The 17,100-nt window shown below is 32.7% G+C and overlaps 1 protein-coding gene across 1 annotated transcript in view; it reads left to right on the forward strand.

Moving 5' to 3' along the window:
* LOC143227530 (uncharacterized) overlaps positions 1-7,074 on the forward strand; it is a 12,690-nt gene extending 5,616 nt beyond the window's left edge. The window contains exons 3-9 of the mRNA XM_076458970.1: positions 474-647; positions 1,000-1,128; positions 2,205-2,405; positions 2,625-2,761; positions 3,518-3,611; positions 3,978-4,050; positions 7,011-7,074. Of these exons, the coding sequence (XP_076315085.1) occupies positions 474-647; positions 1,000-1,128; positions 2,205-2,405; positions 2,625-2,761; positions 3,518-3,596 (720 nt within the window). The 3' untranslated portion in view covers positions 3,597-3,611; positions 3,978-4,050; positions 7,011-7,074. The remainder of the gene's footprint in view (positions 1-473; positions 648-999; positions 1,129-2,204; positions 2,406-2,624; positions 2,762-3,517; positions 3,612-3,977; positions 4,051-7,010) is intronic.
* The last annotated feature ends 10,026 nt before the right edge of the window (positions 7,075-17,100 follow it).

Raw genomic sequence — 17,100 nt, forward strand, 5'->3', positions numbered from 1 at the left:
TTTAAAAAAAGTATTAAATTTAAACTTTTCAACCTTGAATAGAAATGTTTAACTTGTATATTTTAACTTAAGTATTCCTGGTTTTTGGTCTTTCAGTTTTTTTTATATTTTAGTGGAATAAAAAAAGTACTTTATTTGATTTATACTTAAGTGATAAGTTAGTAGAACAGGATATAAAATTGTTGAATAGGAATATAAAAAATCTTGCTTATTGAGAACTAGTATGTTTAGGAATGTATTGTGATCCATATAAAGAGTATTTATTTTAAACTTTTGGTAACGTCAGACATTAGTAAATTAAAAATTGTACATAGATGTAATCAGTATTATATTACAAAATCTGTACTATAGAGAAATTGTTTTCTGAGTTTAAGTTTTGATTAATTTTAGAAATTAAGCTTACCATGTACTTCTTAGGTTTTCTTACCAGTTTCTGTTGGCATGTTACAGTAGGGACTCTATTAATTTTATAGTTACAACAAGAAAAAAAAGACCTCCAGTCAATCCATGACAGCATCTCTTCGGACCACGAGGCTCTTCAGAAGCTTCATGATCAGTTAACAACAGAATATGAAAATCTCTCTTCAGAATACAATGCTCTGAAATCTAGTCACAGAAGCTTGAAATCTGATTTAGCTGCTCTAAAGGTTTGTTATTTTGTTTGTTTGTTTTTTCACAGAAACCTAAAGCCCTTGGTAACTGATCTAAAGGTTTATTATTTTGGGTTTTTTCACAGAAATTTGAAATCAGAGTAAGCTACTTTTAAATGTATTTTTCATAGGTAAAGTTTTGTTAATTTCTGCAAACTGTAACTTGTATTTAGTTCTAAATAGACTAAAATTAAATAAACTAAACCTTTATTGAGTTTGAATTGATTCAAAACGGATAAATTACTTTGGAGTGGAAAAGTTGAAGCAGGTTGGAAAGTTAAATAATGTAACAAGGGTAGATAGGAATTGTTTGGTTGTCTTCAGATGTGTAACAAATGTTTCTTAACAGGAAAGATCAGAGAAAGAAATATTTTCACAAGAAGAACTAGAGAAGCTGAGAGAGATACTGGACCAGGAAAAACATTTAGTAGACAAACAAAGTTTTGTTGACCTGCAGTGTAAATATTGTGAGCTGAAAGTGAGTGATGCACAACTGATGTAGAGTTAATGGTTGATATTCAGGTTAAAAGGTTAATGAACTGAATTTGTACATGTGAAACATTCCTAGTATGTGTTTAGAAACTATCCAAGTATGTATAAATTAGAAAGTAATATTTACTTAAGAAAGTAGGTAATGTTAAAAAACAAACATGTAAATAATCGGGTTGAATTATATCGTTTTATATTCTTGTTAGGACATTAAGTAGCTGTTTATAACCTCTAATTTAAATTAAGTTTGTCTTTTGCAGGTTATTTCAAATTTTTCAACATGTTAAAACTGTTGGTATGAATTATTTTCAACACACACACACACTTTTTGGGGGTTGTTGATTAATTATGTTAAATGATAGTATTGAGGATTTGTACATTTATTTATTACTAAAAACAACTTCATGGAATAAGGATATGTAAGAAGTGGATTAACAACAGTTTTGAGATTTTTTACAGACATTACTTGTCCATAAAGAGTAATTTCCTAGTTTGAATCTATTACTTTAAAAATATTCTAGATTATTTAATAATACATTAATTGAGTAATGCCTTTTTTTTTTCTAATATTTATTGTTCTCCTATGTTTCTAGCCACAGCACAGTGGCTCACAGAACATCTCTGTTTTTTTTTGGGTTTTTTTCAAGTATAACTTTTAGTTTGTAACTCCATCTCTTGACCAATTTGAGATCTGATTACAGCTTTGGACTCAGGAGATCATATCACTTTTTATTGATGTATTTGACCATGCCCAAGGTTTCATAGATTAAATTATTCTACTCTTGTCTGAAAGAATTTTAACTTGAGAGTAAAGCTAGTAGAAATCTTAATGAGTAATAACAAATCAGGCATGTGCTTGTCACATGCTTGGTATTGTTAGTGCAGAAGAATATAGCTAATAAAATGAAATAAAGGTGTTGGAACTTAAGTAACTGTATAAAGTTTTATGGAAATAATACCATGGGTGTGTGTGTGTATTGAAGTTCATCTCTGATCTCTGCTTATTAATCAACATTATCATAAAATAAATTGTTGTTATTACACCAACTATTGTGATTTGAGCAGGAAGAGTGGAACAGCTTGAAGGAAAGTTTTGACAGTCTGCAGGTGGAACATAAAAAATTGCAAGCAGCCCATAAGTCTCTCAGAACAGAGGACAGCAACTTGAAGCTAGAAAACACTAGGCTTAAAGGAGATCTTGTAGAGTTTCAAGATCAAGCTGCTACTTTGGACATCCAGGTTTCAAAGCTCATCGGGTATTGTAAAGTACGTTTAGAATATTTCGTACACTTCAACACACTTGAAGTATTTGCAGTTTCTCAATTGAGTTGAAAAATTGGTTTATTTATTATGTTTAGTATCTTGAAAGTGAATACTTAGTTCTTTTCTAGGCCTTGTGTCAGGTTACTGGTATGAAAAATGAACACTTAATTTCTAATTCTCAGTTTGGTTGTATTATAAGTGAAACTTCTGTTTCTTTTCTAGGCCTTGTTTCAGGCTAATGGTATTGAAAATGAACAAGGAACTCTTGTAGACCAAATTTTCAGTCTTCTTGCTGACTATCAGAATTACTTAGTTTCAATGAGCGGGGACTCATTTCCATCTGTCACAGAAACAGAATTGTGAGTTGTTTTTTTTTTATCTGTTCTTCAACATTTGAGGTTTATATACTTTTGTTTATATATTAAGTTAATGTTTTAGTATCTTCTATTTGTTTCGTTCCAGTGGAAATCCTGGTTTTGGATTTTTATTACATTTTTATATTTTACTAGGATGTTAGTAATAATAATATTCGAATGTTTTAAACAGTGTATGTGTAAATAAATATGGATGCCCATTATCCAAAACTAATCTGATATGACTGTGTTGAAAATCAAATAATTCTTTTCACATTTTGTTATTGTCCAGTTACTGTTGAGAAATGAATTTTAACAAATAAGAATCTGGGATAATTATGATCTCTAATAGGTGTCATATGTACTACTTGTGACCTGTAATAGGTATAATATCTAATATTTATCACCTGTACTTAATACCATTTATAATAGTTATCTGTAATAATTGTCTTCTGTAATCTTTGTTGACCTAAAGATGACCTGGGAAGGTCGAAATGTTGTTTGCTGCTTATCAGTAAAAGTGTTAATACCTATACCAACAGTTCTAAAATACATGTCTTCTGTAACAGTTAGCATATGTTGTAATTATTAAAGATGGAGTTTACATCTGTTCAAGTTCCATTTCTTTCTGTGGAGAAAGTGTTCAACTAATGGCATTTTATGAATCGTACATCTGAGTAAAACTATGAAACAGTTGTATAAAACAAATGAATAAAAGAAAATCATTACTGTAAACCTGAATGTGTGTATTATTGATTGCAGAGGAAGAAGACTTTATGTGTTAACACAAGAGAAAAAAGAAAGGGGACAAATTGGTCTCAAGACTTCAACAAGAACTTAACGACATTGATAAAAGGTTCGTGTTTTTTTTTTGCCTGCTGTAGAATTATTCCAAAGTTGTATGCACTTCCTCTCATCAAAAGTTTTGAGAATTTATTGAAAAAATAATTTTATAATTTTTTACAACTAATACACTATAGTTTTATCATTTTATTTTCCTCAGATATTCTGAAATTCCACTAATGTATTAACATCAGATGTTTCAAAATATGTTTTCATCAGCATGAGAATCAGTGCCTTTTTATTATTTTTATGGTAGTAAGTAGTGTGTTAAAAACCTTGTGGAATAAAACTATTGTCCATAACTTATGTTGGTACAAATAATGTAAGGTGTTTAAATTTTATACCAGGTAATTCTTTTACTGTATAATTTCATCAACAGAGTTAACAGAACTGTTGCATTTACTCCTGTTATGAGAAGAACAAGATCTGAACAATTGTCCAGGTTCCAGAGGGTAAGTTAATGTTTTGTTCTTCGCTGTTCTTGTGCCGATATAAAACAAACCTTACACCTCTGGACAAGTTTGTGTGCAGAATTTAATCTTGTATTTCTGTACTTGAATCAAAGTTTTTTATTGTAGGTTAATTGGAAAAGAGTGATATAGCAACAAAATTTGACACTGTTTACCAATATACTTACAGAACTGAAATTGTTATAATTTCCGATCAGAGCTATCTATCCAGGTGTATCAAACCAAAGTTTTTTCCGGCATGTAGTGTAGATAATTTATTACTCTGGTCTAAATGGGAATGTTCAGTATTGAATAAGAAAACCATGTAATGATTAGAGTGCAATAATTCATCATTTGAATACCCTTGCTGTTTTTAATACTTTATCACAGCTGATAAAAATTATACAATTTGTTTTATATATGTTAATTTGTGAACCAAATAAAAAACTCAGCTGGTTAGAAAAGAGCAGCCAAAGTGTTTCCCAGATTTAATATTGTCTTCTGGTTTACGTGTTCTTCACAAATTATGTTATTGTATTGTACTCCAACTGGTATTAATCAAACATTATCAATGAGGATTTTGTTTAGGAATGATCAGTAGTCTGAACCTGTTATTACAATAATATAATCAGGAGGTTACATTTAGTTTAGAACAACTACACGACCTCTTCAGAAAGGAGAAGATTGATGATCTAGCATGTGAAACGATGAATATAATTGTTTGTCACAGGTGGAGCGAAAGAGTCGAAACACTTTTGAAGTGACTGTTAAAGTAGGCACCATTAAGTTATAAATAATTCAAAATATAGTTGATATGTTACTGGTAGGGTTGTTGTGTTAGAAGTATAGGATAGCATGTGATAGGCAGAATGCTGAAACATGAGGCCTCTAATATATATTTGGGCTTCTTATTGAAGTAAAAATAGATCAACTTTAATGTACTTTAACTTTATTCGCTGACCAATCAGAAAACAGACACAGTAAAGTTATATATTCAGTGTGACAATGACCAAACAGTCTATGTACAGATTATAAAGTAGGATACAATGTAACTTTCATGAAACAATCATTTAGATCCTTAACAGGATCTGTTAGAGAGAGAAACATTTCAAACTGAATGTAGTTAATTAGAACAAAGAAATCTTCTTTGAAAATACATTCTATGGAAAATTGAGATACATAATATTCCAAAACAGTTTGGTATTTTCTAGTTATTTTTAATATACTATAATCCTGAAGGGTAATTTAACAAATAATGGAAAACCTGCCCTAAAGTAACAACAGTCATGACACCCTAACACATAAAGTAACTGTAAAACTGAAGTAACAACAGTCAAGATACTCTAACACATCAGGTAACTGTAAAACTGAAGTAACAACAGTCAAGATACTCTAACACATCAGGTAACTGTAAAACTGAAGAGACAACATTCATGATACTCTAACACATCAGGTAACTGTAAAACTGAAGTAACAACAGTCAAGATACTCTAACACATCAGGTAACTGTAAAACTGAAGTAACAACAGTCAAGATACTCTAACACATCAGGTAACTGTAAAACTGAAGTAACAACAGTCAAGATACTCTAACACATCAGGTAAATGTAAAACTGAAGTAACAACAGTCAAGATACTCTAACACATCAGGTAACTGTAAAACTGAAGTATTAACATTCATGATACTCTAACACATCAGGTAACTGTAAAACTGAAGTATTAACATTCATGATACTCTAACACTAAGTTTAAAACCTGTATTCTTTATTACAACAATCTTGACTTGGCATTAATAAAGATCACCAATTCTGAAACAGATACCCTGAAGTACATGGCATAATAACTGTAAAATATGTGTTTTTCCAGTTTTTTATTTGTAATTCCATCGAATCCCTACAGAATATACCTGTTACAATGATGTGCTTACTTCATGTGTCCAGTGATCTGAGGGAAGATACTGTTTAATAGATAGTATTTACCTCACTCTATTTCATATGTAAAACTCACCCATGTTTTCCTTCTACTAATTTAGATAAAAAAAAAAAGTGCTGTCTCTCGTACCTTTCACCTGAGGGCAAAATATGGTCATAGTGTTAATATAAGCATCAAGTTATGAAACTTAAGTTGTGAACACAAAATTAATTGCAAAACAATTACTTTAGTAAAATAAACAAACATGGATAGAAACTCGGTAAATTAATTTGTTACATTTCTACAGATTACAAATAATGTAACTAATTGACAATTGTCTCACTTATCCTTAAAAACTCATTCAGGCAAGTTGAAATTCATAAGGAGTTGTACATTTTGAAACCACTTAAGGAAGGAAGTTGTTGGATGAATAGGCTGCCAATAAAGTAAATCATTACAGATTTCCAGAGGATATTATTTACAATTTTGTATGTTTCAAAAACATGAAAATGTAAAACAACAACAACATCTGGATGTTAGTTCATAACATCCTTAGCTCTATAAATTACTGTTTTTAAACTATTTGAGTCAAAATAAAGCCTCCAGTGAATGTACAAATGAAGATTAATTCAGGAACAAGTTGTACATGTGCAGGCTTGAAAGTTAATAACTTTGACCATTTGAATAATGATTTCAACGGAACGGAAAGTCAAATATCAACAGTTAGGGCTATCATTTCAACTTTTTCTAATTACTTCATGAAAAACAACTGTTAATAAAACTTATAACAAAAGGAAATTTAAAATCTACACATTTCTTAAACCTATCTGGGAGAAAACCTCTGGAGATACTTTAAAAATTATGCCATTGTCATCAGTAACTCCCCTCCCCCCATAATTTCCAGGCTGCAAAGCATTAAAAAAGGTGTGAAAAGACGTAACAAATAAGATATACCTTGTAACCTGAGAGTCAAACTCTGTTTAAGTAGACTTAACTGGTTTTTTCCTTGACCTTGCTTTGTGCTACAAAAGTATACTACTAATCTTTTTGAAGGGTCGATCCTACCAGGATAAGGGTAAAGTAAGAAGTGCAAACCTGGAGATAACCTTTAACAACAACAGCCGTAATCCGTGTGACATTTTTGAAGGCAGTGGACTAGTAGGCAGTAATCTTAGAGGTGGTATGTTTTTAACTTCATGAATAAGTTAAGGATATTTCAACTAATAGTGAATTCTTTTTTTATGTTTTATTATATCATGATTTGTGGTAAACAAAACAACAGCTTTATCTGTATTGAGGTAGTCAGCCACCAGGTGGTTTTTAGCTTATTACTGTTAATTATATACACGTTTTTAATGTTGGCTGGATTGAAACCAGTTGTTTCATTTCAGTATTTCTCATAAGAGTAAGATTTAATTGCTGAACATCGTGATATATAAGGGAAGTTATGGATTTGTAGTTACTCAGTTCATTGTAACGTGAGAAGTTAGCATGTCGAGCTACTAATGCTGACCTCTTATTATCTAATCATTAAAATATTTGTAGTGAAATTGTTTTAAGATGTTGAAACTCTTCATACTATTCAAATGTTGATGATTTGTGAAAATTTACAAATAATTTTTTAGTTGCACTTATGGTGTGAAAATTGACTGTATATTTTGTCTTTGTATGTGTGTGGTACGTAACTGTGGAACCAGTATGGTGTTTTATTATTATTCGGTTATTAATGAAAGATTTTCTTTAAAAAGTTTAACACTTATTAAATTTATAAAAAGTGTTCAGAACACTAACTGAATTTTTTTCAAAGCTACAGAAATGTTTACGAGAGAGCCAGTACATGCTTTGTGAGGAATATTGCCCATAGATACCTATTTATATAGTTATGTTAATTAAGCGTCATCATGTCTCAGAATTAATCCTTGTAGTGTTTACTGATAATTTTCAAAAACTTTGTGAATGTATGCTTAAATTATCAAAATTTATAGTGTGACTTTCATGGTTACTTTAATGGTTACATACTGATTGCAATGCAGAGAGTAAGGATAGAACTTGTCTGTTCTTGTTATCACTAGGGTATGGAGGGACCAACCTTGTATTGAATAATTGATGTTTACTTTAAATTTCAATTTTATATAGGGAAGAAAGATAATGTACAGTGGGTAATTTGGAGCAAAGAAATATCACGTGATAAAAAGTTATTGGAATATTTTGAATTAAAAATTAGAACTTTTATTACAACTTGAACTACAAACTACATTTTACTTTTATTACAACTTGAACTACAAACTACATTTTCATGTCAAGTTTATCAACAAAAGTTTATATATTTTTAATAGAATTTTTAATATAGTTTTTAAAAGGTCGTGACACAGTACGTTTTGGCCCTTGTCCATACATGTAAGTTTAATGAAACCTATGTAATAATTAACAATCCTGATAAAAAAGATTGTTATGAAAGATGAACTGTTTATATTACATTTGTCTTAGTTGCTCGGAAAATGGAAGGCCCTGAAAATTATTGGTATTAGTTTTATATTATCACCTGAATTTTTAGAAATTATTTATGTTCCGAAATAATGAAATTTGTGTTTCTAATTGCAGTTGGTGGTAAATGTCATTTTTGTTGTTAACATTTGTTCTGAACTTGTTAAAATAACACTTTATGTATTGCTATCAGTCAGTGTCAGTGAAAAACATGGGTCCATTTTGCCTCATCTAATTATGATTATTTCTATTATCAAACATGCATTTTTTTTATTCTTTTTTGTAACAACGACAGTTTTCTTAAGACTTTTGCTCACCTAGGTTGTTGAACAAAACAAGGTTCACGAGAAAAGAATACAACAATAGCCCACTCGTTTTGACAATTTGAAACAAGTTGTGTGCACTTTACTGTGAGAACTGTATTGTGTTTGAAGTGTTAGGCTTAGTCATTTTGTTTGTGTAACTCAATCCATGAAAGTTCTTGTGCAATTAAAGTATCAAATGGTATAATATTTTAGAATATTGTGTTTCTGGAGCTGGAGATAAAAACAAAACTGTTACTAAAACGTTAGCATGGAATGTCCCTCCTTTTTATTATTTTATTTCACAACTAAAGTATTTTATATAATGGAACAGTAAAAATAAAAGTTATATAAATAATTGTGTGTTTGCTGTAAACTGTCTAGTAGAAATACTTTCACATGTGAACCAATTTGTATTTAAGAAAAGTTTCACTTCTCTCTTATATATGTATTTTGTTTTGTTATCCCTTTCACACTGCAGTGGCAAAGCAGTATGTCTGTGGACTCCCACTGCTAGAAATTGGTTCTTGATAACCATGGTGGGCAGAGCATGGGTAACCAACCCTCTGTGTAGCTTTGTGCTTAATTCCAAATTGGCTTTAATCTCTTGTTCAAAATTACAACTTATCAATGGTTAGTGATGTCGAGAAACCCAATTGTTGAGAAATTTATATGCAAAAACGGCTCGTTTGGGTTGAGAAAATATTTTACATAGAAGAGCGAACAACGTTTCGACCTTCTTCGGTCATCGTCAGGTTCACAAAGAAAGAGGTAACTGACGGAAGTTGACCACATGTTTGAAAGGGGTTGTGTAACTGTGTGTCAAAATGTAGAGGGCGGTATTAGATGTTTGAATCTATAATTTTATTTTATTATATTAATATAGGTATAAAGGTGTTCCTTTATATTGGTTTATTTTGGGTTTAAGTTGTTGTATAAGTAAGGCTTCTTTAATTTTGCGTTTGTTTATGTTTGTTTCTTTACTTAGTATTTGAGTGTTTTCTATGGTTGTGTTTATTTGACTTGCAGTGTTCGAAAACGTGTGAAGGTGACTTTTTATGTTCTTTGAATCTGGTTTCCATTTTTCTACTTGTTTCTCCAATATAGAAGTCGTGGCTGTTATCACGTTGTATTTTATAAATAATGTTGGTGTGGTGTTTGTCAGTGTAGTTTTTACATAGTATAGACCTCAGTTTTGTGCCGGGTTTTTGAATAAATTTGGTATTAACTGGAATGTCATATTTTGTTACTAATTTTTGCCAAATGTTGGTTATTTGTTTGCTGATGTCAGGAATATATGGTATACAGCAGTATATGGTTTCGTGGTTTTTTGATTCGTGAGCTGTATTTACTTTAGTTGGTTGATTTTGCTTTCTGTGTAGGTGTGTGCTTATAATATTTTCTGCAGCTCGTGGAGGAAACTTATTGATGTTGATGAAGTATTGTTTTATTTTGTCTAATTCATCGTTAATTTTATCTGGTGAGCATAGTTTTATGGCTGTGTTTATTTGGTTTCTTAGTATGTTGAGTTTTTGTTTTGTTTCATGTGCTGAGTCCCAAGGAATGTATAGTCCAGTATGGGTGATTTTTCGGTGGATTTCTGTTTTGAATTGTGTGTCAGTTCTTGTAATTTTGAGGTTAAGAAATGATATTTGATTGCTTTCTTCCTGTTCACATATGAAGTTAATGTTGGGATGTATAGAGTTAATGTGATTGAAAAAATTAAGTATGTGTTCTGTAGATTTGAATCCATAACCGTGTCATCTACATATCTGTACCAGTATAGTGGTGGATGTAATGCTGTGTTAATTGCTTGTGTTTCAACTTGTGTCATAAAAATATTGGCTAGGACTGGTGATACTGGGTTGCCCATGCTTAGGCCATTTGTTTGTTTATAGTTGTGGTTGTTGAACATGAAGTTTGTCTTTATTGTGGTGAATTCTATGAGGGTTGCTAACTGGTTACTGGGAATTTCTATAGTTGGGTTAGGGTCTCGGATATAGAGTTCTAAGGCTATCTTGCAGGCTTCAGTGGTTGGAACTTCTGTAAAGAGGGATATAACATCGAAACTGGCCATTAAGGCTTTATGATTAAGTTGATTTAGATTAGACTTGAAATTAAAAGTCTTTGATGAATGAGCTGGCTGATGTTACATATTTGAAGAATGCCCATGCTATGTATTTACCAAGATTGTAATTAAACGATTCATATGTGGACATTATTGGTCGTAATGGACAATCTGGTTTATGATGTTTGGGGATGCCGTATATTTGCGGTGTGTGTGAGTCGGTTTTACGTAGGTACGTACCTATATTAATATAATAAAATAAAATTATATATTCAAACATCTAATACCGCCCTCTACATTTCGACACACAGTTACACAACAACTTTCAAATATGTGGTCAGCTTCCGGTCAGTTACCTCTTTCTTTGTGAACCTGACGATGACCGAAGAAGGTCGAAACGTTGTTCGCTCTTCTATGTAAAATATTTTCTCAACCCAAACGAGCCGTTTTTGCATATAAATTTATCAATGGTTACCACTTCAGTGCATAGATGACTTTCTCCTGAACTATGCCAGGTGACTAATGTTTTGAGAAACTGTAACCTTACAGCCAGATCTCCCTTGAATGTATCTAAACTGGTAGATGAAATTCTCGAATAGCAGCTTTTTTGATGGGCTGTAACCTGTACTTTTGTTTATTTTGTAGGTCTTGGTTGGTATAAGGTTTATTCCTGCCTGTTGTTGTTTCTATTGTACTGTTTTAATTTATTTTGGTCATTTATTAGCTGTATACAACACTATGTAACAAAATTCTTACTTTTTCTTGTTCCTGGGCAGCGTGTGTTATTTCCCAGTTGTTTATGCCTAAAGTAAATGGAAAAGACCCATTTTTTCTATTCAAACTTTGCTTTTGTGACCTGGGAGCTTATAACTAAAACATGAAGGGAGACTATATTTGGGGGCTGATACGTGAAAGTGATTTACATTACAGTCGCAAATCTCGAAAAACTACTCACTTCTAAACATTTTTGTATAACTTTAGTATAAATACATGTAAATCTTGATTCATATGTTATTTTATTCAGACCTTATGTAAATGAAAATGTGTAAATTTTCCTGTTTTTACATAAAAAATAGGTTAATTTCTAAACTTCATTATCCAGGTCACAGAAGCAAAGTTTGAAGGGAATAATGGCTGTTTTCTGTATTTTTACAACATAAGTAATTAAGAAATAACATATACTATCTAGGAACACAATTTGTGTTATATAGTGTTATTAGTTTATAGATTTTTGTTTCAAATTCTACTGTGTGTGAATTCTTTTTGTTAAATGTGTTAGACTCTGGCCTACAAAAACGGACCTCGAGTTGGGATGATGATTTTCCAGTTCGAGATGTTGGACCGTTCCTTAAGTTGTCTCAGTCTCAACCCAGCACCCCACAGTCACCCTGCACGAATCAGGTTGGTTGATATGTGTGTATTTATATGTCTTTAAGAGAAATAGGTGAGTCAGATGTTATGAATGATCTATGACAAACGAGAAAGACTTTCAAGGTTAAATACCTCTTTTATCGTTCAGTTTCTTGTGAAAAAATGGTTTAGATAAAGATTAGTTGTGTCTTTGAAACACATTGAATCCTCTTGAATGGACACAGTATTGTTGTTTCTATGAGCATGTGAAACAGAATGTTGTGCTTAAAGAATAAGATTTTCATTTTTAAACCATGTTTTTATTATCGTCAGGAACTCGATGGACAATCCCCATCGTCAAACCAACCAGCTACATCCAAATCTTCCCACCAAACTACCATCCAGAACCACACAACTGTTAATGTTATAACTAACTTGGGATCACCTGAATCCAAACAGTCTTCTCCATCTAATACAGGTAGTCCTGTGAAGTTAGAAAGATCTGCACTGCGGCAGACACTACCTCACCCCTACTCGTCTGGCAGCAGGGATCCTGGGTCAGCGTTGAGAAGCTCTGTTGACATTGCTAAGGTCCGTAACAGGAACTATGAATTGTCTAAGCTGCATCGCTCTAAACCTGGTAAAGACTCGGAGAATGCCGTTCCAGAGACGGCTTCAGGACATAATACTGATAGTTCTATCTGGTTTGAGTATGGGTGTGTGTAACTCGATGTATATTATGTATGTTGTCATTTATAGTCTCTTAGATGTGATAATGTAGCTTATACCTTAAGTAAGTATTAAAGCTAAAAATAAGTGGTTTTTTGTTTTTTTTATACTAGTGAATAGGAAGTGTTGTCTTGTATACATATGAATCGTAATGAGCTATGTCTGTGGTTAAATATGCTGGAAGAGTGCTTGGTTATGCAAATAAGAAACAAAAAGCTAAAGTGTATTTTTATTCATCACAACATGCAAGTAATTTTGTTGTCATTTTTTACAGTATTACATGGAAACATTCAATTGATTAACTATGTGTTTACCGTGTTGAGTTAGATCATGATGCATTGTGGCTTTTTAAAACTACTGTGCATTATACGTATATATCCTCAGTTTAAGTGTTATAACCTTCAAAACGAACTGTGTTGATAGAGAAAATGATACACATTTTGTTTATAAGTTCTATTACACTTGGGTATTATTTAAATTCATGTTCCAAAACCTGAAAACCAGAAATACTTAGGTAACTTTTTAATATATATATACACACACATACGTATATATATAAGAAGCATATTTAGAAGTAGGTTAGATTCTAGTTTGTTTATTTCTATAACATCAAAGAGAATGCTTGTCTAAGACTCTGTCATTCTAACTTAAGAAATAAAACTTTATTTTATTAACTTTCTAGGAGGTACATAATGTATGTAAGTAAATAAACCTTTTGATAAGTTGAAAACACATTAATTTTTTTCCACTATGATTTCCAGAGTGGAGAAAGTTTCTAAAGGGTTTTGATATTCTGAACTATAACTGAATGTTTAATGTTTACTAATATGGCATTTGTATTTGCATGGTCTTTAGATACTCAAGTTCACCAGAGAATTAGGACACTTATGGTGAAAACCATTCTTTATTTGTTTAAAAATGAGTGCAGATACACTTTCTGGATTTCTGTAGATTCCACTTTCAGTCTCTGAGGCACAGTATAGAAAAGTTACTTCAATCCATGGACATCAGTAGAATGAAAAAGCATATTACTACATTTAACAACAACTAGGCTGAAAGAAAATTATAGAAAGTGAACAAGAAGAGAAACTAGAATAAGAGAACATTCATTAATACTGTATTTATTTCAGGATTTGAGCATACACTAATATGGAGAGCTTTGTGCAGAGGATGATGAAATTTGCTCTGTTGTACTGGTTCTTCACTGTGGTGGTACATAGAGGAAGTTGTGTTGTACTGGTTCTTCACTGTGGTGGTACATAGAGGAAGTTATGTTGAACTGGTTCTTCACTGTGGCGGTACATAGAGGAAGTTGTGTTGTACTGGTTCTTCACTGTGGTGGTACATAGAGGAAGTTGTGTTGTACTGGTTCTTCACTGTGGTGGTACATAGAGGAAGTTGTGTTGTACTGGTTCTTCACTGTGGCGGTACATAGAGGAAGTTGTGTTGTACTGGTTCTTCACTGTGGCGGTACATAGAGGAAGTTGTGTTGTACTGGTTCTTCACTGTGGCGGTACATAGAGGAAGTTGTGTTGTACTGGTTCTTCACTGTGGCGGTACATAGAGGAAGTTGTGTTGTACTGGTTCTTCACTGTAGCTGTACATAGAGGAAGTTGTGTTGAACTGGTTCTTCACTGTGGCGGTACATAGAGGAAGTTGTGTTGAACTGGTTCTTCACTGTGGCGGTACATAGAGGAAGTTGTGTTGAACTGGTTCTTCACTGTGGCGGTACATAGAGGAAGTTGTGTTGAACTGGTTCTTCACTGTGGCAGTACATAGAGGAAGTTGTGTTGAACTGGTTCTTCACTGTGGTGGTACATAGAGGAAGTTGCTACTATCAAATTGATTTCGCACATACGAGATTCCTTCATTACAAAGGACTTCCTCCGAGTTCCTTGTAGTTCTTATCTTGTATGTTTTTATGCATTCAGACTGTGGGGGCTCTTCTTTTGGCAAATCCAAATGTGTTAAAGCGAGTGAATGTTTGGGAATTCTAGTAACCCCTGTGTGCCAGTATAGTTAAGAGATCGGACGACTCAGCACAGCTAATTTCACTATCCTCTGCAAGGCCAGTGTTGATGTACAATTATCGATTTTATGAAACCCTGAATAATATTGCACAATCTTCACGTAAATTGCACATTTTTTGATACGTGAAATAATAGTGACAAGTCTTCTAATTTTTGTGGTTTTCTTATTCTAGATTCTCCTTGTATTAACTTTACATACATTTAATTGTTATTAAATGTAACAAGGTAATTTTAGTGACATACAAGGTTTTTAAAGTAATATCTATATTCTATTCCAGTTTCTGAAGATGGAATCTTTAGGATTCCAAACCATTATCTACTTCCATCTTTAAATAAACAAACAGTGTCTTAGTTTTTCTCTGAACACATTGATTAGTAATGTATACGTGTTTGTGAAGTGTGCTATTCTCATATTTCCAACAGACAAAATCTAGTGAAACATAAATCAATCTTTATACTGAGAAATATCCTAGGACTATTTATTTTTTTTATTTTTCAGTGTTTGTTTTATTATTATTTCAAAGTAACTTTTTATATTAAGTCTTACAATGTTTAGTTACTGCCTTGGCTGCTATTATAATTTCATTAAACAGTATGTGCTGTGTGCAAATTGAAAAATATTTCACAATGTTTAATGTAAGACCAGGTACTTCACAAACTATAATTTCATATTTCAGTTGACAAAAAACTTGTACGTTAGTTGGTACACACTTAAATTTAAGCCACCTGAAGTTCTTGTGGGAGTTGACATATACTGGAATATAGGTCATGTAAAGTTCTCATATGTCCATTGACACGTGTAAATGGATACCATGTAAACTCTCTGTGTCAGTTGACACATGTTCGAATGGATATCGTGTAAAGTCCTCGTGTGCCAGTTGACACACATTCGAATGGATACCGTGTAAAGTCCTCGTGGAAAGTTGACGCACGTTTGAATGGATACCGTGTAAAGTTGACGCACGTTTGAATGGATACCGTGTAAATTTGACGCACGTTTGAATGGATACCGTGTAAAGTCCTCGTGGAAAGTTGATGCACGTTTGAATGGATACCGTGTAAAGTTGACGCACGTTTGAATGGATATCGTGTAAATTTGACGCACGTTTGAATGGATACCGTGTAAAGTTGACGCACGTTTGAATGGATATCGTGTAAATTTGACGCACGTTTGAATGGATACCGTGTAAAGTTGACGCACGTTTGAATGGATATCGTGTAAATTTGACTACGTTTGAATGGATACCGTGTAAATTTGACGCACGTTTGAATGGATATCGTGTAAATTTGACGCACGTTTGAATGGATACCGTGTAAATTTGACGCACGTTTGAATGGATACCGTGTAAAGTCCTCGTGGAAAGTTGACGCACGTTTGAATGGATACCGTGTAAAGTCCTCGTGGAAAGTTGACGCACGTTTGAATGGATACCGTGTAAAGTCCTCGTGGAAAGTTGACGTACGTTTGAATGGATACCGTGTAAAGTCCTCGTGAAAAGTTGACGCACGTTTGAATGGATACCGTGTAAAGTCCACGTGAAAAGTTGACGCACGTTTGAATGGATACCGTGTAAAGTCCTCGTGAAAAGTTGACGCACGTTTGAATGGATACCGTGTAAAGTCCTCGTGAAAAGTTGACGCACGTTTGAATGGATACCGTGTAAAGTCCTCGTGAAAAGTTGACGCACGTTTGAATGGATACCGTGTAAAGTCCTCGTGAAAAGTTGACGCACGTTTGAATGGATACCGTGTAAAGTCCTCGTGGAAAGTTGACGCACGTTTGAATGGATACCGTGTAAAGTCTTCGTGGAAAGTTGACACACGTTTGAATGGATACCGTGTAAAGTCTTCGTGGAAAGTTGACACACGTTTGAATGGATATCATATAAGGTCCTTGCTAAAAACTTGTGAAGCCAGGTCATGTTACATACAAGTAATTTTAGTTAGTTTCAAATGATTTTTGTATTAAATTTTTCCTATACATTTCCATATGTGTGTGTGTTGCTTAAATTAAATAATTGGTGTTCAGGGTTATGTTATACAACCAACACATTTTACCAATAACACTTCTGAGTGTTAATCATGTATATATAATTTAATTGCACCTGTCATAGTGTGGTTATTCAAGTTTCCTTTTATATACTTGCTGAAATAATATACTTTATGATGTATGTTTTTTC

Source organism: Tachypleus tridentatus, chromosome 9, assembly GCF_004210375.1.
Source record: "Tachypleus tridentatus isolate NWPU-2018 chromosome 9, ASM421037v1, whole genome shotgun sequence".
In the NCBI taxonomy this organism is placed as follows: domain Eukaryota; kingdom Metazoa; phylum Arthropoda; class Merostomata; order Xiphosura; family Limulidae; genus Tachypleus; species Tachypleus tridentatus.